This window comes from Notolepis coatsorum (genome assembly GCF_963971535.1).
Source record: "Notolepis coatsorum genome assembly, chromosome: 1".
NCBI classification, from domain to species: domain Eukaryota; kingdom Metazoa; phylum Chordata; class Actinopteri; order Aulopiformes; family Paralepididae; genus Notolepis; species Notolepis coatsorum.
In genome coordinates this window covers 231,888,419-231,913,125 of record NC_140165.1, presented here as the reverse complement: position 1 = coordinate 231,913,125, position 24,707 = coordinate 231,888,419, and the positions used below count along the sequence as shown (strand labels likewise).

The window sequence follows — 24,707 nt, the reverse complement described above, 5'->3', positions numbered from 1 at the left end:
ATGCACAAGATGTTGTAATGTCAGAATTATGTCTGCTCTGGTGTGACACGTTTTGACTTTTGACATATTGTAAATATCGTTAATCATGTGCTTTATTGTAATTATGAAGCATTTCTCATATGGACAACTTCACATCTTGCTCAGGTTTTCCTGACAGGACATTTTCCATCTGGAAACTCATCGACTTGGACTCTGTCAATGCCAAGGTTTATACTGCATCATTTATTATAGGATGTTTTGTGAAAAGCTACACCAGATGTCTCTCCGTGTTTAAAACGAGCATTGTGCAGTTTGGGGGGAGAATTCAGTTTAGAGCCTGCAATTAGTTTACAGAAGATGGAAATCATTGAATTTCTTTTTTATCTACTTTTTCTCCCCATTTTCAATTTTTCTCCCATCCCAATTTTTCGTATTATCCAATTCTACCCTCCCCTGTCTCGAACGTTGCTAGGCCATGCCTCCCACTGGTCGGCTGCAATGTGGACGAAGCCTTGCATCACGTGTCCCCTCCGCGTGAATATTTTAGGCAAACAACTTGTGTTCAGCGTTTCTCTGATTGGCCACTACGCCCATGTGTCCGTGGCAGCGCGAGAGAGCTGCAGTGCGGAAATAGGCTGCATTCTATTGCCATTCCCTGCGACAAACTCTAACCTTAACCAACTCCGAAACAGCGCCTAAACTTAACCCTTCTAACCTTAACCAACTCCGAAACAATGCCTAAACTTAACCATAACCTTAACCAACTCCGAAAGAATATTGCCATGCTCTAAGACAAACTCTAACCTTAACCAACTCCGAAACAGCGCCTAAACGTAACCCTTCTAACCTTAACCAACTCCGAAACCATGCCTAACCTTAACCCTAACCTTAACCAACTCCGAAACAATGCCTAAACTTAACCGGCGAAAGAATGCACGTTAAAAAAAGAAAAAAAAATTGAAGGGAATCGAACTTGTCACCAACGCACCGCAGGATCCACAGCAAGGCGGCAAACCAGTTGAGCTAGTCGTCGATGTTAAAAGAGGGGGAATTATGGCTACATAATAATAATAATGCGGGGACGTGGCTACACGCAAGTTGGTTGCCTAAAATATTCACGCGTCCCCTCCGGTACACGAGGAGGCAGCCGTCGCATCTTTTCACCTGTACAGCGCGATCTCTCGGTGGCGAGGAGTAATGCGTGGGAGGCTCATGCTGCGCCTGATACTTCCTGATTCTTCTGTACAGGCGCACCAACCAACCTGTAGGAGTCGCTGTCCACAACGTCCGATCCCCACCCACCGGCTTTCCCACCCCCTAATACTGCCAATTGTATTAGTATGAACGACCAGCCAAGCCGGAAGCAACGCCGAGAGCTGGGCTCGAACCCAGCATCTCCTGCATTAGTGGCGAGCGCCTTGCCCACTGTGCCACGTAGCCGCCCTATCATTGAATTATTCTATCTTATGTCGTCATCAATCTAAATCAAATCATCTTGAGGCACAGCATACTCGACATAAGCCTAGAAGGTAATTATTTTAATAGTAAATATAGCTGTAAATAAAATTGCCAGCCCTGTCATTGTAAACTATGATGGTGAAACAATCACTTTTCTAGCTTCTTCTAGCTTCAAACAGTGTTCTGGGGCCCCTATTTCCCTCTGAAGTTATCAGTGGTTATGAAAATATGCACCATATAATTTTTCACTTCTCAAATCTCTCTCCAAAAACAAAACCTGTAAAAGCTTGACATCAGTTCTGTAACATCAAACAATGCAAGGAATGTACCACGCTTAGCTTTTTGCTTTATGATTAAATTATAGCTGCATTGTTTACAGTGGGTCTCAATTGTCTGGTCTTTAGCTGCAGCTTGTCTGTACATACATTATGGTTCACAGTGGTGTTGATTTTCATTTCATTATCTAGCTACATGTGGCATACTATGAATTGAAAATGGGGGACCCTGATGTAAACAAGACAAACGTCTATCTCTGGTCTGCATCCCTTTAACAATTGTGTGTATTGAGCCGTACTGTATTGTACCCATTCTGCAATCTGTTAAATAAAGTTTTTATTCATTCATTCATACCAGTGGTTCTCAACTGTTTTGCGTCAGGAAACAATCAACAACCCAAATTTGACATTGTCCATTGTATAAAATAGCAAGATAATAAAGTATTCTTTTTTTTTTATCTACTTTTCCTCCCATTTTCAATTTTTCTCCCATCCCAATTTCGCATTGTCCAATTCTACCCTCCCCTGTCTCGAACGTTGTTAGGCCATGCCTCCCACAGGCTGGCTGCAATGTGGACGAAGCCTTGCATCACGTGTCCCCTCCGGTACACGAGGAGGCAGCCGTCGCATCTTTTCACCTGCACAGCGCGATCTCTTAGCGGCGAGGGTCTGCGTGGGAGGGACACGCCACCCCCGTTGCTTCCTGATTCTGCTGCGCAGGCGCACCAACAGACCTGTAGGAGTCGCTGCCCACAACGTCCGATCCCCACCCACCAGCTTCCCACCCCTAACACTGCTAATTGCGTTAGTATGAACAACCAGCCAAGCTGGTAGCAATGCCGAGAGCTGGGCTCGAACCCAGCATCTCCTGCATTAGTGGCGATAGCCTTGCCCACTGCGCCACTTAGCCGTCCATAATAAAGTATTCTTAATGATAAATTGTGTTTATCCACCAGGCATTGACCCTTCATTTCTCCACTTCTTTAATTATCCAGAACTGTGTCTGGTGGTAGTCACATTATAATAAGATATTATCCAGAACTGTGTCTGGAGGTAGTCACATTATATAAGATATTATCCAGAACTGTGCCTGGTGGTAGTCACATTCTATAAGACATTATCCAGAACTGTGTCTGGTGGTAGTCACATTATATAAGATATTATCCAGAACTGTGTCTGGTGGTAGTCACATTATAATAAGATATTATCCAGAACTGTGTCTGGTGGTAGTCACATTATAATAAGATATTATCCAGAACTGTGTCTGGTGGTAGTTACATTATATAATATATAATCCAGAACTGTGTTTGGTGGTAGTCACATTATATAAGATATTATCCAGAACTGTGTCTGGTGGTAGTCACATTATATAAGATATTATCCAGAACTGTGTCTGGTGGTAGTCACATTATATAAGATATTATCCAGAACTGTGTCTGGTGGTAGTTACATTATATAATATATAATCCAGAACTGTGTTTGGTGGTAGTCACATTATATAAGATATTATCCAGAACTGTGTCTGGTGGTAGTCACATTATATAATATATTATCCAGAACTGTGTCTGGTGGTAGTCACATTATATAAAATATTATCCAGAACTGTGTCTGGTAGTCACATTATATAAGATGATCCAGAACTGTGTCTGGTGGTAGTCACATTATATAAAATATTATCCAGAACTGTGTCTGGTAGTTACATTATATAATATATTATCCAGAACTGTGTCTGGTGGTAGTCACATTATATAAGATATTATCCAGAACTGTGTCTGGTGGTAGTCACATTATATAAGATATTATCCAGAACTGTGTCTGGTGGTAGTTACATTATATAATATATTATCCAGAACTGTGTCTGGTGGTAGTCACATTATATAATATATTATCCAAAACTGTGTCTGGTAGTCACATTATATAAGATATTATCCAGAACTGTGTCTGGTGCTAGTCACATTCTATAATATATAATCCAGAACTGTGTCTGGTGGTAGTCACATTATATAAGATATTATCCAGAACTGTGTCTGGTAGTCACATTATATAAGATATTATCCAGAACTGTGTCTGGTAGTCACATTATATAAGATATTATCCAGAACTGTGTCTGGTGGTAGTTACATTATATAAGATATTATCCATAACTGTGCCTGGTGGTAGTCACATATAAGATATTATCCAGAACTGTGTCTGGAGGTAGTCACATTATATAAGATATTATCCAGAACTGTGTCTGGTGGTAGTCACATTATATAAGATATGTTTATTGTAACTGAGGGGTACAATTCCCTGACTGTATTGATAAGTATGGTATCATTAAACCACTACCGTCTTTATGTACATTCTACTGGCCATACAGTACATAGGTATCTTAATGATGAACACTTCCCCACAATGAAATCGGTTCCACACAAAGTTGTAATTAAGTATTTATTGCAGCAAAAGGTACATAATATACTTTCTTTACTTCACTTTGAATGCGCTTATAAGGCAAAGGAATGTGCGTAGGCAAATCAATAACGAATGTCCATTCTCTGGTTACGCAGGAGGTAATCATACAACCTGAATCTTAGGGAATTATATCTATGGTACACTAGTAATATAGCGGGAGATACTGGAAGGGTCCCCCCGGTTGTAAGCCAGCAAGGGTAGAGGATCTGTCGGTAATAGAGTCTGGGTCAACGATGATAAGGAGACTCCGAGTACGGGAGACGGTGCAATAAGATCTTGATCCACAGACGAATACAGCTGTTCTCCGTAGCCTGTAGCTCCACAGGGAAGAAAGCTAGCCTGCCTCAGGCTTCTGAGGGGCAGACTCGACGTGGCTCCTCACAGGGTAAATCCCACACACTTGTGGGCGTCGGCGATTCTCCGCTCCATTAATTACAGGACCAAAAGCAAATATAATCCAGCCGAAAAGGGCTATGCAGTCGTCGGGTAGATAATCCAGTGTACATGTCCACACGGTCCTCGTCTAGGGCTCCTCGGGTGAAAGCGCCATGAAAGCAGCCCAGCCTGGATAAGCACTCTAGCTGATACGAGGAAAACGTTGGTGATGCTGGTCACTGTAGAACTTTAGCCGCACGATACACTATACACGAAGACTATTACTGACTTAATAGAATATGTCGCACTCGACGGTATAGCGCCAAACTCTGACACTTCAGTTATTAATTCGCACGCGGTCTCAATGCTCTATTTGGGGCCAAACAGGCCATACTTCACCGCACGTAGTATCATGGGTGAGGCTTCAACTTTAGTTACTAAGACTTCTGACTAAGTGCTTCTGTATTCACCTGCGCCGTATTTATACGCTTAGGTGAATAAACTAGTACCAGCTTTATTCCTGTCTCATATCCTTGCGCAATACCATTCTTGTCCAGGCATGTCCCCGGCGGTGACTTTGAACCTGACTTTGGAGGCATGGCCTTGGCGCCTGTGGGCCGCTGTCCAATAGGAGAATGAAATATTATGGTCTGTACTAGGCTAAAGGGATATTCCGTGTATATGTACAAGGAATATACAAGGGATATCAAACGATATACAAATATTATGCAATATATATCAATCAATAAATATATATATTCGGTTTAATCTGATCCTTTGTAACATTTATAATAGTTGGGCTTGGGAAGTTGACATCAGATTTCTGGGGCAAGCTGCCATATGTAGAGGATCACTCCGGTCGATAGGCGGATTTTTGGGTTAAAACATGGTTGGAATTAGGGATGTTCGATATTGGCTTTTTTACCGATATCCCGATATTGTCCAACTCTTAATTTCCGATACGGATATCAACCGATACCGATATATGCAGGGTTCCCCCCCCAAAAAACACAACATTATGCATACTTTTTGCTTGCTTGCCTGGGTAAATAAAGGTTAAATAAATGTAAAATATATGTTTTTTTTAAAACCGATACAGATAATTTCCGATATTATATTTTAATGCCAATATCGGCCGATAATATCGGTAGGCCGATAATATCGGACATCCCTAGTTGGAATAGTCCTATGTGAAAAGCCTCACAGAAAAATTCACAACGATCATGGGACAGATATTGACGCTGCTGCAGTCATTTTAACAGTCTGTAGTGGCCAGCGTCCTCTTTTATGCTGTGGCATGCTGGGGAGGCTACATCAACTCAAGGGACACCAACAAGCTGGTGAGGAAGGCTAGCTCCGTGGTGGGAGTCGAGCTACCTAGACTAGAGGTGATGGCAGAGAGGGGGATGAGAAGGAAGCTGGCTGCCATCATGGAGAACCCCTACCACCCCCTCTACGACAAGCTAGTCAAGATGAGAAGCTTGTTCAGCCATACTCATACCCCCCCCGACACTCAACTAACCGCCTCGGACAGTCCTTCATACCAGCGGCCATCAGGCTCCACAACAGTGGGCAGCGACTAGCGGCCTCCAGGCTCCACAACAGGGGGCAGCGACTGCTGCCAGACATTGACCTGGGACTAATAGGAACCCAAGGAGGACAATAACACTACCTTAGGCATACTGCACCTTGTGGATACTGTGATACTGTGAATGTATATTTCAGTGGATACTGTGATACTGTGAATAATGTATATTTCAGTAGATAGTAAATTATAACACTACCTTATGCATACTGCACCTTATGTGACACTGTGAATACTGTGAATATATTTTTCAGCTAGTTAGATAGTAAATTATATTGACCTATTTGTTTACACTGCTTGTGTTGTTTTTACTACCTGTACCCCCCCCCCCCCTTGCTGCTATGATGCCTGAATTTCCCCAAGGGGATCAATAAAGGAATATATTATCTTATCTTCCTCACTAATAGAACAGCAGTGACCTCCAAAGATGGCAAACGAAATCTGTAGAAACCATCTTCCTGAGCCTGAAATAATCCAGGTAGCAGTAGTAAACAGACTTTGCTATAGCATATTTATCCCGTATTTACACACTGCTATAGCATATTTATCTCGTATTTACACACTGCTATAGCATATATATCTCGTATTTACACAATGCTATAGCATATTTATCTCATATTTACACACTGCTAAAAAGAAAATTGCACAACACAAATGGATTATTAAACCTCATTGAAAAGGGAAATTTATTGGTGTAATATCATGAATATCACATTAACACCGTTCTGATGAATGTAGACTAAACACTGTGATATAGCTGCATATACGACATGCATAGAGAACAAGGGAAAACATAAAAATAGCTATCTATAGGAGTCAAGTGAAAATATATATGCTACATTCATATTATTTAGAACTGCCATTCAATATCTCACAGCAATTTCTTTCTGAAAGAAACGTTTGGTTCCTGAAAGATACAATTGAAAAAATATAGCTATATTCCATAATTATTTCTAACAAATAGAGCATGATCTTTAGGGAATATCCTCCAATTGCTTAAATGCATTCAAAATCCCATGTCTTCAACATCAAGTTATGTGCCGTTTTGAATACTGCAACAACAGTGTCGACATCCAGCCTCCAAGTCTGACCTCTGTACAATAAGTGCTTTTACATAAATATCTTATGGCATGATATACAAATAAATAGGTATCGGTGGAGGTCAAGGGTATAGCTCAGCATAGTACACGTTTCTTTTTATATATTAGGTGAAACTAATCACTGCTCACTCAAAACATACAACAAAATACAGCATAACCCATATAATGTTAGCATAGAGCCTATATAAAGTACACGGCAACACTTTACAGTTTGGAGTACAGAGCTACTGCTGGGAGGGGGACTGTATGGATGCGTAAATACCATTAAGCTGCTGACGTTTTTAAAAGGCAATTTGAGAGAAATGAACAATAGTGAGCAATAGTGAGCAATAGTGAGCGTAGATATCCAGCGGCCGGAAACAGAGTGAGCTCTGCATCACTTTACAAGCCCAATGCAGTGCAACAAAGCTTTTCCACAGACGCCCCAGAGGCACCAGTAGCTTTAAGCTAAATCTTTAAAAAAAAGACTAAATATTTCCCAGCCTGATCGGCAGGTGGATTTGCACATTGTGTACTTTTTGATGAAGAACGCGGTGGTAGTTTTCTGATGCGACCACAGAAACACCACTTGGCAGGCCAAAAATAAATCCGTTTGGTTGTTCAAATTCTTAACATTTGAACCCTTGCACTGAAAAACCATAGAAGTCTGTTTTGACATTTCTTGGAGAGCCTGTGTATTTGCAGTTGTGAAGTTAATCTAAAATCACTTGGAGTGTGAATGTGATATATCACAAGAAACTAGTCAACCTCTACTGTCTTTAACTATGAATGAACACAACACTAACTCACCATAATAAAGTACTCAACCTCTACTGTCTATTTCTCTATTACTGCGCCATACCCGACATTTCTCTGGTCGATTTTAATATTCTATACACTCTCACAGACCTCAGTGTTATCATTGGAACTCATTCCGAGACCTCGAGGGTGCAATGCTGGCCGAATCCTGCTAGGTGGCAGTATCGTCTACCCTTTGAAACCTTATTTCACACGGTTACATTTTATATGGTCCAGCACACTTGATGCATATTTTTGTGCCATTTCATGTCAGGGACCCAATGGACATCAATACTGGAAATCGCGATCAGACAATTGGAATATTCATTTTGGAATAACTCCTAGCAAAGGTAAGGACTAGATGACATCAATCCTACTTTGATCCAACAATGATTTCACATAGATCGCAACGATCAACATATGTAGTATTCAAAACGTATGCCGTTGCTGACGATCTTTCGCAAAATGCACACAACGCTCCATAACTCAGCTTCCCGGAATTAGCCCGGATCACTCTGAAACTATACAATATTCACCAAGGGATAACACGCAAACGTATAAATGAAGAAATTTACTCTTTTTTACATGTTGGACAAGAGATAGTGACTGTCAAATGAGCCATAGTATTGTCTCCATAGCTATAATATAGAATATAAATATAGCTCTGCAAACATTGTGACGCAAAGTGAAAATGCCTATCTTTTAGCGTGGCCCATTGACTACATGGATGAGGGTTAACTATGAATGAACACAACACTCTAACTTACCATCTTTAGATAAAGTTTGAAAACATTGTTACTCTGAAAACTTAAAACAGAGTTGTATGGTTCTTCGGTACTCGATTGGTTGCCAAGTGGTGAAAAGTGAATCTTAAAGCGGCTGGTGCCCCTTTCACAGAATATTTAGAATGCCCATTCGTCCATGTTGGAAGGCACAACAGTTGCTTGATCTCTAGGCAAAAGAGCCCTGCATGGTATTGCTTTTGACATGTCGGTTGGAATTTAGTAACTTATTATACTGAGAGTTTCCAGACATCAGCAGTAGCAACCCCTCCCCTATACCCACTGAAATCCAACCCACACATCAGACAAAAACAAAAACTGTAAACAAAGTGCAGTACCATGTTGTCATCTTTTGTCTAGATGTCGCCGTTTGACGACATTACTGATTCTACCTTTATTGGTTTCGATAAACAAGGTTCTACAGTACTTGTACATCATACAGTATGTTTCAATTTCAAAATAAAGTAATTGTATATGGAACATAGTTAGTCTACCTTACGTATGTGTAGATAAACATATTTAGCCAATAAATGTTGCGGAGTTCACAAACCAAACCTGGGGATAGTATCTGGCTGAAGCCAACAGAAGATCAATAGTTTATTGCATGGCTGAAAGAGAGCTCATGTTTGGCTGAAAACATGTCAAAGTCTTGTTGACTAAAATGGACATTTGGAGCAATAAAGGGATATGCCTCCATTCCTAAATATTCAGGTATAGCCTGACACCTAGTGGACAATGCTCGTCAAGACTCCCACATGCAGTCACCGTTAAGTCCTGAGCTAAAGCTAGTCTTTCATTCTGGTGTGATGGCTTCAAAACGGTTTGACAAATACGCCAATCACAATCAAAAATCAATAGCCGTCTATTTGCCTCATATTAAATCGCCTGATGCCAACAGCAAAAAGAGACTAACTTTAGGTTGTAATATTTGCACTTTTGGCTGTGTTTCTGAAATGTACCACCAGTGGCATGTTACAGATTATGTTACATTATCCGTCACAGAATGTTACAGATAAACCATGTAAAGTGAATTAAATGAACAAACAATGAAGACAATTACAATTAAACGCCAAAATAAAAAGGTACAGTGTCTTTGGAAAAATGTTGATCATTTTACAATTTAAAAGTGATGAAAGTATAAAAAAAATAATGAATAACAATTTGGTGAACAAAAGCGCAGATTCTGCCCTGTCAATGACATAATACATCCTAACCTAACTGACTGATGACATAAAATCTAATTTCTAAGGCCAACCACGAATACTTTCCAACATGAGGCATTATAATGTCATCTAGTAGAATTCTGGCAAATTTACCCAATCCCAATACATTTATTTTACCATATCAATGTGTGGTATATTCTCATACATTCCTTAAAGGGGCACTTCACCAAAATAACAATACTGATTTATTTTGCACATAATCTCACACAAACTCTAATCAGTTTTGTACACATTCATTTAGAGTTAGAGAGTAAATTAGTTTGAATGAGGCCACCAGTGATGTCATCTGGGACATTTAATCCTAGTGTTGTTAATTACAGCTCAATGAAATTATATGCCGGTAGCAGTCCCTAAAAGACAAGGTGTTGCCATTTGTTCATCTATTCTACATCATTTCATGGAACTGTAATTAACACAAGGATTTAAGGTCCCCGACATCACTGGTGGCCATATTCAAACTCATTCAATCTCAAACTAAATTAATGTGTGCAAAACTCCTTATAGTTTTTAGAGTGTGAGATTATGTTATTTTTTTTTTGTGAAGTGTCCCTTTAAGTGTTTGATGGAAAATACACCATTTGGAATTTTCTGTTCCTAGATCAGATCAGAATACAGGTCTGTTTTTCTCTAGTCTTTACAAACATTACAGAGGTAAACAAACCATTAACACGGCAAATTAATACAATTAAAAAGTCATATTTACCTGTTGTCTACCGTTAACCTGTTTTACCAACTAGAAGATGCAAATGTGTCTCTCATTCCTATTGTTCTGCCTTTAACACTTTCATTGCCAGCCATGCGGTGCGCCTTACCCCCCTTGAATGCCACCACCCACTTAAATGATAGAGCTCTCATATTTGCAAACGCATAAACTATGTCTTAAATTATGGCTATGTGTCTAATCTGGCCGTCGCTTATCAATGACTTGTTTGCAGTCAACATTGTCTAAACGGATTAAAAAATAAATAAAAAATGTATCGGTTTATTTCCGTTTTATACCATTTTGAAAAACGCAATTTTTTTAAGTTTCAGGAAAATATAAAGAGTGTGATAATCGCCCTTTACTGGAATATTCTGGAATACACACAACTTTTCGGCCTATTTATGAATCGTTTTCAAATAAACGCTAGATTATCGATAGTATGTGTACGTATGCACGCTATAGAAGCAAGCTGAAAAATCGATTCTCTCATTTCCCGATCAGCACACACACACATAGGGCACACGTTGATATCTCTGTGAAAAAAGGTCTGATTATCCTAAGACTGGTAAAATAGATTCCTTACCTCAGATCAGATGTTCTCCAAAAAGATTATTCCAATTCCTGATCGCCATTCCAAATATCGATTGCGTTTATTGATCCAACGCTGGGTACTGGAAATATGTATTCCACGCTGTTCTGATGGTCCACAATGAATCCAATCCTCTCGGGTGACTTGCCCGAGAAGTAAATGAGGAAGCAGGATTTTCTTTTTTACCATGCGTTTCATTGAATCCATTCCAAAGGGGTGCAGTACAACAGGGAGACACGATAGGGGGCGGTATTTTCCCAATGGAGCTCAGAGAGAGTTTGCAGCACTAACATGAGACTAGATTGATGAAATATGAATTCAAATCGCTAATAAAAAAAAACAAGATCTCTCGTCGTTGGCATTGAAAGTGTTAAAGAAGAAAAACCATCTGTCCCGATTGTCTCTTTTCTTTGTCTTCTAAACGTAAGTGTTGGGTAGGCGCTAGGCGGTGCCCTATGCATTATGTACATGGCATGCCTCACACACGACCTCCGACCTTTGGCTGGTACACTGTAGCTCGTCCACAGTTACATATATTCAAAGCAGCAAAAACAGGGTTGAGAGGTACTAGGTCCATTTATATAGACTGGATCTACACATAAAGCACACAGGACCATGATGACTGTCGTGTTTGAACCTTGTACGTCACGGTTTTGGTATTCTTTTTATTCATTTGACTTAATTGATCGAAAGCTTACACAATCTCTCGTGCGCTCGGGGAGTTAATCACCCGAGGGACCATAGAAACCTCTTCAAGGGTTCACTGTATGGTTTCTAATACGGGCGACTATCCCTGAAAAGGTCACACAAGGTTCTCACACGTCTGCAGCGACATGAAGATGAGCGAAGAGAAGGACAGCTAGTCAGCAGCATTTAAAAAGGAACCAGCTGCAACAAGGTACCATCACTTACATTACTAATGATCACGCTAATAAACAACCACTGCATTAGCCGATCGCAGTGTGTCAACGTTTGTAAATCTCTAATGAAAACCACTACCGTACTGAAATACACCCATATAGGCCGATTTGAGACTTGTGCGCTGTACTTCCGATAGCATACGTTTAGTTTCCAACCGACTGGCTTTACAATGTGAACAGCGGTTTGCAGAGAGTGAGCAGGATCACACAGAAACCTGCACCGCGCCTCAGAATGAAGAAGCCGCGTTGGCATCACAACAGAGACTCTCGCGCCAGGCTATATCCAAGGAAACTATAAGAGAAGGAAGGGTCGTCATGTCAGAATAGCAGTGTTCTGTGCTCTGCTTGATGCCAGTTCTATTGAAGCCTGTATTCAATTAAAAAATATTCAGGTATACATCAACCAATACATCAAAATTTAGCTAGTTAGCAACAAATCGCCGATAACTCTTGACATCCGAGGTAATAACTTTAAATGTCATAAACGAGGAGATGGCTGATCCCATTCAACTCCATGTCGGCCGAACTGAAAGTGTCCACACTTGGCACAGAGGTACGTTCACGTGTCACGCGGTGACGTGATGAGCCTTTCCTTCTTTTATAGTTTCCTTGACCACATCTCAAGAATGACCCAAGCGATGCCACTTGACCTTGGCTTTTGATCTGTGTAGGCCGACATCATCAGCCGAGGCTACTCTCCCTTGATTTTGGAAATGACCAGTTTAGTTGATCGCTAAAGGAGCGCCCACTGTGAAGCCACTGGATGCGAGCTAAAGAAGCACCCACTGTGAAGCCACTGGATGCGAGCTAAAGAAGCGCCCACTGTGAAGCCACTGGATGCGAGCTAAAGAAGCGCCCACTGTGAAGCCACTGGATGCGCGCTAAAGAAGCGCCCACTGTGAAGCCACTGGATGCGAGCTAAAGAAGCGCCCACTGTGAAGCCACTGGATGCGAGCTAAAGAAGCGCCCACTGTGAAGCCACTGGATGCGAGCTAAAGAAGCGCCCACTGTGAAGCCACTGGATGCGAGCTAAAGAAGCGCCCACTGTGAAGCCACTGGATGCGAGCTAAAGAAGCGCCCACTGTGAAGCCACTGGATGCGAGCTAAAGAAACGCCCACTGTGAAGCCACTGGATGCGCGCTAAAGAAGCGCCCACTGTGAAGCCACTGGATGCACGCTAAAGAAGCGCCCACTGTGAAGCCACTGGATGCGCGCTAAAGGAGCGCCCACTGTGAAGCCACTGGATGCACGCTAAAGAAACGCCCACTGTGAAGCCACTGGATGCGCGCTAAAGGAGCGCCCACTGTGAAGCCACTGGATGCGCGCTAAAGAAGCGCCCACTGTGAAGCCACTGGATGCGCGCTAAAGGAGCGCCCACTGTGAAGCCACTGGATGCGCATTGAAAGTGACGTGGGGGACGAGCCTCCGTTAAACACTACAGCAGAGGCACGAGCAAAAACCTTTCTTGCACCAGAGACATAAAAGGGGGCTTTACCGGGTGGAACGCAAAGAATAGCCACAGGCAGCGACTGTGACGTGGAGTGAGAGCGGAGGATGCAGATGGATGGATAGCGACCCGGCGGAGAGACGAGGAGTTACGTGACTCTGCGGATCAGGTTGTTCTTATCTGGCTCCAGGAACTCCTCCACCAGGCAATCAGTTACCTTCATCAGCTCCTCTTCAAGACTTGAGATATCACTGAAAGGGTCAATAATAATAATAATATTAATGCATTTCAATACAACATTAAAGTGTCACTCATATCACCAGTTAATCGTTTTATTATAATATTCATAATTTATTTTATTTAGTAGTATATACTGACGCGACATGTCGTTTGGGTTTTCAGAAGAGTCCACAATGCAACGCTGCACAGAGTGCTCTTCTTCTGTGGTCACAGATGCCTTCTAGCCACTACCCTCCTGTCTTTGGCACTGCCATAGCATATTGCGTTGATTGAGCATTGACCACTCATATCAGAGCAAGAAACAGAGGCTACGTTCACACTGCAGGTGAAAGTTGCCCAAATCAGATATTTATACTCCTATCAAATCTGGTTTTTTTCACAACAGTGTGAACAGCACAAATCACATGGAATCTGACCTTTTAAATTAGCTGGCCTCCACTGCATTCAACTTATAAATTAAACCATAAACTGTGACCTCCATGTTTACAGCATGCGGGTGCGAGTCAGTTCAGGAGCGTGACCAGTTCACACTGGAATCTGATACTGGCCACATAAAATAAAAAAAATTAAAACATAATGTGAACAGCCCAACAAAATAAATCTGATCTGAGCAATGAATCCGAAATGAGCACTAAGGCTTGCAGTGTGAACGTAGCCAGAGGGAAACACAGGGATCTGGTATGGAAGTACATACTGCTGTAAGGACTGCCACATCCCTGGGATGCTGCACTAACGCTAGTACTGATAGTATTTCTAAAGACGGGACGGTAGAGGCTAGACGGCATCCACCTTACATCAGGCTGCCTCTGACCACAGAAGAAGAACGCTCTGTGCAGCGTTGCACTGTGGACTCCTGGAGAAACTAAATGATGTCACGGCAGCTTCATGAATGTCTGCCATTGGTTCCCCTTGATGATGTCACACTGGGCACATAAGCAATGCATTTGCTTTGATGAATCCATAAGCTGTGCTTTTTAAAGCCAGGAACATTGCTTACCTAAAGTACTGCCCAGTTTGTAACTGTACTCTAATGTACTCTCAGAATTTCCCCAAGGGGATCAATAAATGAATAGCTTATACATTTAATTTCTTTTACTTTTGGGTGTGAGGTAGTCAGACAGGGAAGGAAATTATTCATTTAAAATGTGGTATGCTATACCCACCAAAGTGGTTCAATACAAGAGAAGAAAGGTAAACAAAGTGCAGTACCAAAGAGAGCTCTTTTCTTTAGAGGTCGCTGTCTTACAGCATTACAGATTCTACCTTTAAAGGAAACTTTTTGGGAACATGATTACAGGAAAGTTTGAGTTGTATTTTGAGTGTATTTGGAGTGAGTTTTGGGAACTAGGCTACACTGGCACACCTACTTCCAGTGAATGACACTAAGCTAGGCTAACGGTGCAGCTGTTCCCTAAGCCTAATGCATGCACAGTGAAGAAAAGGGTATGCATCTGCTTGTCTAACTCCAGGGTAGATGGCATAAGCTAATTTCCCAAAAAGTTGGCGTGTTCCTTTAAGGGGGAACTGCAGTCCTGATTTACCAGCAGAACACGCAAAGACACACACACAGTAGCAGTGCTGATCCCAAACCATCTATAGAAGCCATAATGCAAGTTTCAGTATTATCTTTGGTGTTGTATTATTAGTTGTACTGTCACTTTAGGTGGTGGGCGTGTTCACGGGGGTTTGGCGGTAATGGGAGTGTTCTTATGGAATTTCATTCACCTTTTCACGGGTTGACAGTATTACGGAAAGAGTGGGTGAGATTGGAGCGCATAATTTATTTTGACCGCAAGAACGCAAGATAGTTTATAGGAACGTGAACATGAATGCAAGATAGTATCATTAGAACGCATCAGTATATTAGTGTATGTAATTAAGTGTATTTATTTTGTTTGTTTCATGAAGTGAAGGAATAAAAGCTTGAAAAGCATATTCTGGACGTGGAACAGTTATTTCACTACGCACGTCAATTGTTTGTACTCCTCTGCTTAGCCCCTCGGCACGGCTTGTTTATGACAGCCTACTGCCGCAACACCATCCAAAATAGATGTAGGGACGTGTAACCCACCAGCTACACCAAATAAAAGAACAGTGTGTGTTCCCCGACAGGGGAGATCTACAAATAATTAACAAATGCCTCATCAGTATTCTAATGAAAGAAATGCCTCTTCAATATTCAAATGAAATAAATGCCTCTTCAATATTCTAATGAAAGAAATGCCTCTTCAATATCCTAATGAAGTGAAATACTTAGCTAACCTATAGACACGTGTGGGCGTTGTGGACAGCGACTCCTACAGGTCGGTTGGTGCGCCTGCGCAGTAGAATCAGGAAGTGTCGGGGGCAGCGTGAGCCTCCCACACGTTACTCCTCGCCACTGAGAGATCGAGCTGCGCAGGTGAAAAGATGCGACTGCTGTTACCTCAAGTACCGGAGGGGACTTGTGCTATGTATGACTTAGTCCACATTGCAGCCGGCTTGTGGGAGGCAAGAAACAGCGTCCGTGACAGGGGAGGGTTGAATTGGATGATACGAAATTGGGATGGGAGAAAATATAGAAAACGGGAGAAAAAGTGGATAAAAAAAAAGAAACAGGCCATCAAGGAAACACGGCTAAACCATAAAAGTAATAAATACATATTTTTTAACGACGGCAATAATTATATTACATCCTGCGGTACGGAGGTTCAGTCTATTCTTCTGCTCCACCATACAAAGCAGCCTGTAGTATAGAGGCTCAGCATATTCTTCTGCTCCATCATACAAAGCAGCCTGCAGTACGGAGGCTCAGTCTATTCTTCTGCTCCACCATACAAAGCAGCCTGTAGTAGAGGCTCAGCATATTCTTCTGCTCCATCATACAAAGCAGCCTGCAGTACGGAGGCTCAGTATATTCTTCTGCTCCACCATACAAAGCAGCCTGCAGTAGAGGCTCAGTATATTCTTCTGCTCCACCATACAAAGCAGCCTGCAGTACGGAGGCTCAGTATATTCTTCTGCTCCACCATACAAAGCAGCCTGCAGTATAGAGGCTCAGTCTGGTTCAGTGGTCTGACTGGTCTCTCACTCCAACTGGAAGCCAGGACTGCACGGCTCCTGGAGATCTGCTCCAAGGTGGTGGTTCACTCTATGAGAAACTCCTTTCTAAACAAACTGCACTAAGTATAGCCTCAGACTGGCCGACGAAATCACCCTGGACCATTCTCATGTCCTATATGAGGAGTACCAACGTCTGCCCACTGGGAGGTGCTTTAGGGTGTCAGCCTGCAAAAATACAAGTAATGTTATGCTCCTTCCTCTATAACAAGGCTGAGCTCTTTCTACTAATATATTTTGGATGTATGCATGTGTGTGCATGACGAGGGACAGGTGAAGGACTCAGTGTTTTCTCAGAGCCTGTAAGGCTTATATATTGCATCATGTCATTTTGATGATCGTACACTTTTATGTTGTATTATGTCATTCTGTTGATCGTTGGAACATGTGATGCAAGACATGTTTTATTGTGAACGGACAATAACGTTTTATCTTATCTCATCACAGACACTGGTAAGAATATAAAACTATGGCCCACTACATCTGGCACAAACCTTTTTCCTGGCGGTGCACAGAACTCAGTGTAATATTTAATCTTGGGCTCGGTACCACTTGTCCTCAACGTGGCAACAATCCCATTCTGCAGAGTGAAGGTGATCATTTGGCTGCTTTTTGTCACTGGGAGGACCTGAGGAAAAAAGACAAAAAGGATAATAATAATAATAATAATAATAATAATAATAATAATAATAATAAGTGAGAATTATCATTATTTGTTTAGTGAAGGTGAGGATCACATAAGCCCTTCAGACTACATTATCTTATCTTCCTTTTTTGGGGGAGGTAGTTCGGTTAAATGCCCATCCCTAGTTTGAAGCTGAAATACCAACCCTCAAGTTTCATATTCCAGTTAACCTTAGACAGCACAAGCCCTATGGAACCTGTAATGTTTAATACCATATACAGTTTGCAACAATTTACTCAGTAATAGATACTGTATGAAGATCTGATTATACAGCGAGTTTTAGAAGGTTAAAACACTGGCCCCATTGGATTGTAGTCTGGCGAGGGGATGCAGCACAGTGTTAGGTTTCTCAATAAAGCGATCAGTGAAATTATGGTCTGTACTAGTAAACATCATGCCAGACTGTTTTAAAAAACTAAAAATGGTTGGGGGTTATGGCCATCTATAGGGGCTGTCGGTACAGTCGATTGCTATTATTGGTGTTGATATTAGTATCATTGTCCCATGATTTATTTATATATATATTTCTTTTTGTGTCTGGTTGCTTCTCTGTTTATGTCCACTTCCCCATTACGACTTGGGGTTGTGGCCATAAATTTGAGGAGGGGGGGGGTTATGTGTGGGTCTATGTTTGTGCCCTGATCAGGCGCTCCTAATGTGATTCGTCATGTCTAGTTGTAGTTCTGTCCTGGTGTTGTAGTCCCTATCGTTCTTTCCCCAGCTGTACCCACTTACAATTAACCCAGGTGTGTCTTGTCTCGTCATTCCCTCATGTATAAGTATTCTGTCTTCCCCTTTGTCTGGTGTTGATCCTGTCTGTGTAGTATGTGTTCTTGTCTGTCGTTACTTTAGTTTATTCTTCATTTCATTCACGGTAATTATTTCATTAAATATTTATTATAAAACTACTTTGACTGCTGTCTCCTTCAATGACAACGTAACAGTGGGTTAAAAAAAAGGGAACACGTCCTTTAACCAAAATGTTTTGCCATCACAATGTATTATAGTATTTTTGTATAATCTTATCAGTGCTGTTTATTCTTTTTTCTAAACTGGCAATGTTTGTTTGCCTGTGAAGCCCATTGAGACATGTCATGTGATGTTGGGTTGTACAAATACATCGGATATAACTAAATAAACTAAGTAAAGCATATTGAAAAATAAACAAAGTTGTAAAGCATATTGTAAATAAACTAAGCTGTAAAGCATAATTATAAATAAACTAAGTTTTAAAGCATATTGTAAATATACTAAATTGTAAAGTAGTGTAAATAAACTAGGTTATAAAGCATATTGTAAATAAACTAAGTTGTAAAGGCCATATTTTACCACATAATTTTTTTTGCAATACAGCAATCTATGTTTTCTTAAGTACCTAGTGTACTCCATCAACGAATAAACCAAATACACCCAGCACCTGCCAGGCCCTGCCCCTACTGCCGTACTATATAGTACTGGGCGTGGCCACCACTCACTCTTCCTCGGAAAAAATCGTTTCCAAAGAAAAGTTTCCCCAAGGGAACTCAGGGCACGCTAAGAGCGGGACGCTTAGCCAGTACTTATATAACTAGGTTATATACATAACCTGTCGTTATATATTCGTACTGGCATCGCGTCCTGCTCTTAAGCCATACCGAGATATGGGGGAGAGCGGACGCGAGGCCCGACAAATGCACCCACCCCGAGGACCCGTAAGCCCACATCAGGGGGGAGGGGAGTTCCATCACCCCATCCTTCCTAATGAAGAGGGGGCGCAGTCAACTCCACACGAGTGCGAGCAAGAGGGAACTAGAACCTCTTGAACACACAGCACAGGCGGAACCATGTGTGACACAACACATTGTGGCCCACACCCACACACCCCTGCTACCCCACCAAAGGACGGGAAGCAGGAGAGGCCACAGACCTCAGAACCGCCTGGGAGACAGAACCCCCGGTCATGTCCATGAGGTAAAACCTTACGAAGGGACCCGGGGAGGACCATGAAGTTGCAGCACAGATGTCCTCCACCGAGGCCCCACCCAGCAGAGCGGCAGAGGCTGCCACCCCACGAGTGGAGTGCGCCCTGACGCCCCCAGGGGGAGCCAACCCGGCCAACTTGAAGCAAGGGCAATGCCCTCGCACAACCAATGGGACAGGCGCGGTTTCGACAGTGCCTTACCAGCACGAGAGCCACGTAACACACAACTGATCGGTAGCCCTGAGGCCCCGAGTACGGCTGAGGTAAACCCCCAAGCCCGGACCGGACATGACAGGTGAAGGCCCGCCTCCAACTCACTAGCGTGAGGAGGCAGATGAAACGCCTGAACCATAATATCCCTGGAGCGGAAGCACTCCGGATATTTTTAGGCACGAAGGCTGGATTAGGCCGCAGAGTGGCACCGCTATCGGAACGACAAGACAGGCACTCTGGCCGTACCGAGAGAGCACAAAGCACACCCACGTGTTTTAGCGGAGGTGATGGCCAGCAAGAACGCAGTCTTCGAACGACAGCCGTTCCAACAGCGCTTGCTCAAGAGGCTCAAACGGGGCCAAGGACAACCGACCGAGGACCAATTGAAGATCCCAGCTCGGAGCCAAAGAGCGTTTCACCGGCTTAAGGCGTCAACGCCAAGCAGGAAACGCTTCACAAGAGGGTGGCCTTACACCACTTTTGGAAAATACGCCACTCACCCGCGTAACCCGCGCTAGTGGAAGGAGCATGCGCGTTCCGGATGGTACCAACCACAGAAGGATCCATCCTGTCCAGACTCACCCTCTCACCAGCCAACCCACCAGCAGCTGGCCCAGCACAGGGAACTAACACAGAGACCCGTGCGCTTGAGAGAGGGCCCGCGATGACCAAGGAACAGGCCATGACGGGATACCAAGAGCTGGATCAGGACCGGGAACCACACAGCTGCGCCCCGGTCCGGCGCAATCAGGATCAAGGACCTGCGCTCCTCAACGTACCCGCCCCAACAACTGACCTAACAGATGTATGGGGGAAAGAATCCCAGGCGGCACGGCATCGGTCCCAGACCTGCCTGACTATGTCCGGACGTAATCCCCACCCGTCAGGGTGAGGAGCGCCCTGCGACATTACACCTGTACCCACATTCACCCTGCCGGGGATGTGGAGAGCCCTCAGGCCGCGCAGATGGAGAACGCCCATAGCCAGCCGCCCGGTGCAGACGGGGGGAGCGTACTCCTCCCTGTCTGTCGATATACGACACTGACGTCGTATTGTCCGTCCTGACTTGCCTCTCACCGGGTTTATTTCCATACTGGAAAAGAACCACCTCTGTAACCTCCTCCTGGGGTGAAGAGGAGGCCAAGAGGGACCACGGAATGAGCAGATGCCCTCATACCGAGCAGGCGTATCACAGACAGCGCCGTAACTGTCGCAACACGCTCTGAGAGGGATGCCCATAGCACTCCACCTGTTGACTGGGAAGAGGAGTACTCTACTTCCAGTCTACAGCAACCCTAGGCTGGTAGGAACCCTGCCTGGCATGAGACCTGACGATCCACCTTGACCGCCAAGGACCAGAACGTCGGCAGGGCAGAATACACTTCGTAACCCCCAACGACGCAGAGGCCCCAGTGCGGCCTCCACGCACTTGGTGAAGATGCGGGGAGCCAGAGAAAAGCCGAACGGCAGCCCCTGGTACTCATAGGCTAACCCTGTAAGGAAGCGTAGGTAAGCCCTAGGACGGAAGATCGGGGATGCGAACACGCATCCTACAGGTCTATGGAGGAGAACCAGACCCCCACCTGACAGTGTTCAACAGGTAGGAGACGATCCAAAAAATACTGAACCTTCCCATGGTCCAACATGGGTCTGACACCCCCCCCCCTCCCGATTTCTCAGGCACCAGAGAACACCGGGAGGAAAACGCCACGACGATGGCTTGCTTCGTCCACAGAGATCAGATCGTCGACCAGAGCAGTCACTGCTGGTGACCCTGACAATAGGGTCTGTACCAAACCCGAAAACGGGTGGGGTTGTGTAAATACAAGTCCCCGCCTCAGCGTTCTCTCCATCCACCTCGACATATGGTACTGCTGTAGCCATATGTGATGACACTCCCAACGCACCCGCCGCCATGTGGCGCAGGTCCGCTAGGAACTGTAGATAGGCGGCCCGGTCCCACCCGCTGTGCGTAGCCAACCCTGGACCCGTGCGAGCAGAGCGTTCCGTTCCATGTTCTGCAGCCGGACATGCAAGGTGTGAGGCCCCCATGGGTTCCTACACACCGTAGCCCTGCAGTGATATTACTACCACCCAAATCACACGCGCCTGCGAGACCACTGCCAATCTTTCAGGAGTGGGAGGCACCAACATGATACCTGGCCTGGCGAAGGCGAGGCCGGGGAAGCCTGCACTGTGTGCCTCAAAAAGTTTCGAGCCCCCCTGCTGACAACACTTATAGTTGACAGACGTAACACCAGGCTCAACCAACACAGCTTATGGTGTGGGAGCCGCTTGACAGCACAACATTCTCACAGACAGACCCAGGCTCAGCCATCAACTGGGTGTCAGCCCCTGTCCCCATGAGAAGCGAAAAGTGGGGCCGCCCGTGCTTCAACGAAGGCACGCGGCCCGCAGCCAAAGGAAACAATCAGAGCCCCCTTTTTCCGCTGGTGTTGGGGGAGGGAGTGATCGGAGAGCGGGCTGCTCGCGGCAGGACGGCGACGGCTTGTATATTCCAAGCCGAGCCCATCCAACATGGCCGATCCCTCGGCCGCCAAGGCTGTCTGCCTTGTGGACACCTGTCGATTCAACGCCCAGGATACCTCTGGCGGGGGAAAACATGGCCGCCTGTCGAGGTGTGGGGCCTAGGACAAATACCGCCCGCGCTCCAGCGGAAGACCAAAATCCTCTGCGGAGAGGGGAGCCCTGAGCGGTTATAGCTTGCGGCTAGGTCAAAGCTAATAACGTCAACCTCGCACGATGTGTCGACGTCGGCTGGCCCTCAAGGCCCCGCCACCAGACACCATTTTTTGATAGAAAAAAACAGCAATTCGAACACAGTTACTAATCGCTGCCAATTCCATACCATGGCGGTACAGGCTTTAGCAGCCCACCAGCCACTCGCCGGGCCGACCCACCTCATGGCGTCGGCCAGGCGGGGCACTGTTTCAACATGTCAAAAGCAAAGGACTGATGCTAACACGGAGCCCATGCACACAACGTTAAGGGGAGGCGGACCAGAGAGAACCAGTCCTGCATTCATTCATAATATTAACAACAGCACACCAGCCCTAGACCTCAGCCCATTTACCCATGAAGGTAAACAAAGCCCCCCCCCGCACTACTCCCCCAGTAGACACCGATTGACCGTCAGCATGAATGGTTGAGAGGAGGGAAGACTGTAGTATAGACAGACATTCCCGTAGCAGAGAGACGGAACAGAAACAGTAGCCCAATATAGCATAGCGTTCAACGCTAATGTGGACAGAAAACTGAGCCAGAAAACTGAGTCAGCTGAGCCACAACACTGGCCGCCGCTAAATTCCATCCTGCAGCAATATAGCTCTACTGCCACAGGATCGATGCTACCTGGCTACCTAGCCACGGCACACCCGCCCTGCACCCTGTTGTCAACCCATTTACCCATAAAAAGGGTAAAATAGGACTCAGCAAAAAAAAACACATTAGCTACCGACTGACCTTCATCAATGAACCGGTTAAGAGGAGGGAAAAGCGGCAACATCCCACGGCGGGGAACATTAGAACAGTGCCCAGCATTTCAGCATTAGTGTTAGCATTAGCATTAGCAATAGTGTTTAGCAGCACGCTCCAGGATCGCTTGGAAACCGTCCACTTCAGGGGAACGTTCACCAAACCATCCCGCCTCTGGCGCCGACACACAACTCGGTTGTGTAACAAAACAAACCAGCATTACTAACACTAGCATCAATGCCTGATGACACAGGGCCTACCTGTGTGCGAGCCGGCTCGATAGCCAAACCTTGCACGCTGTCCCTCGATCTGCTGCCACAAGACGAGGGAACATCAGAATAGACCCGACGTGTCGTTGGAACATACCCCGAAGATTCCAGGGGTAAGCAAATCTCCGTAAGCACTCAATATTAGGGATGCACCGAATGGGAAATTCTTGGCCGAAACCGATACCGAAAATAGGAAACAGTTGGCCGAAAACCGAATGCCGAAAATGATTCATAGAATAGAATTTTTCTTTACCAATGTTGTTCAGCTACCTCATGATTATGGAAAAATATATGATTATGGCAAAACTAAACTTAAATAATCACTATTATGGGTCTTTTTGTATCACAAACAGTACTGTATTTTTTTAATCTGGTATGTCATAAATGTATAGATGTAGCAGTACTGTCTATCTGTATGTCATATATGTCCTGATGAATTGAAAATGGGGGACCCTGATGTAAACAAGACGAAAGTCTTTCTCTGGTCTGCATTCCCTTAACAATTGTGTGTATTGAGCTGTACTGTATTGTACCCATTCTGCAATCTGTTAATAAAGTTATCAATCAATCAGAGAGAGAGAGAGAGAGAGAGAGAGAGAGAGAGAGAGAGAGAGAGAGAGAGAGAGAGAGAGAGAGAGAGAGAGAGAGAGAGAGAGAGAGAGAGAGAGAGAGAGAGAGAGAGAGAGAGAGAGGCTCTACTGAGCGCACCTTTCTAGTCACCAGATGAATGCGCTCTCTTGACTTTGGCACAGTAGACGCGCGACAGCGTCAATGTGAGAAACACAATCCCTCTCGCTCTGAATAATATGCATATTAGATCACTCTGTGATTAACCGCGACGGGCATAGTAAATAAGGATATAAACTATAAAGCATGTTAAAGACGCATTTATTGGACTCGTTGCGCGCAGAGTTTACAGCGCGCCTCCCGAGTCCCAAGAGGAGTTATCACACAGGCTGCAGAACGCAGGACTGAAGAGCTCATGTAATGACTGAATCCGCGTTTTGATAACATCATCACAACAACACGCGTTAGGTTACAGCTGGTGGTTTCTGTTTCGGTGATATATTTTCGGTGAAAAA

The 24,707-nt window shown here is 44.2% G+C and overlaps 1 protein-coding gene across 1 annotated transcript in view; it reads right to left on the bottom strand.

Moving 5' to 3' along the window:
- Nucleotides 1–13,204: 13,204 nt before the first annotated feature.
- pgm2l1 (phosphoglucomutase 2-like 1) overlaps nucleotides 13,205–24,707 on the bottom strand; it is an 80,390-nt gene continuing 68,887 nt past the window's right edge. The window contains exons 13-14 of the mRNA XM_084320465.1: nucleotides 17,498–17,631; nucleotides 13,205–13,915 (exon numbers count right to left, since the gene is read on the bottom strand). Of these exons, the coding sequence (XP_084176591.1) occupies nucleotides 13,813–13,915; nucleotides 17,498–17,631 (237 nt within the window). The 3' untranslated portion in view covers nucleotides 13,205–13,812. The remainder of the gene's footprint in view (nucleotides 13,916–17,497; nucleotides 17,632–24,707) is intronic.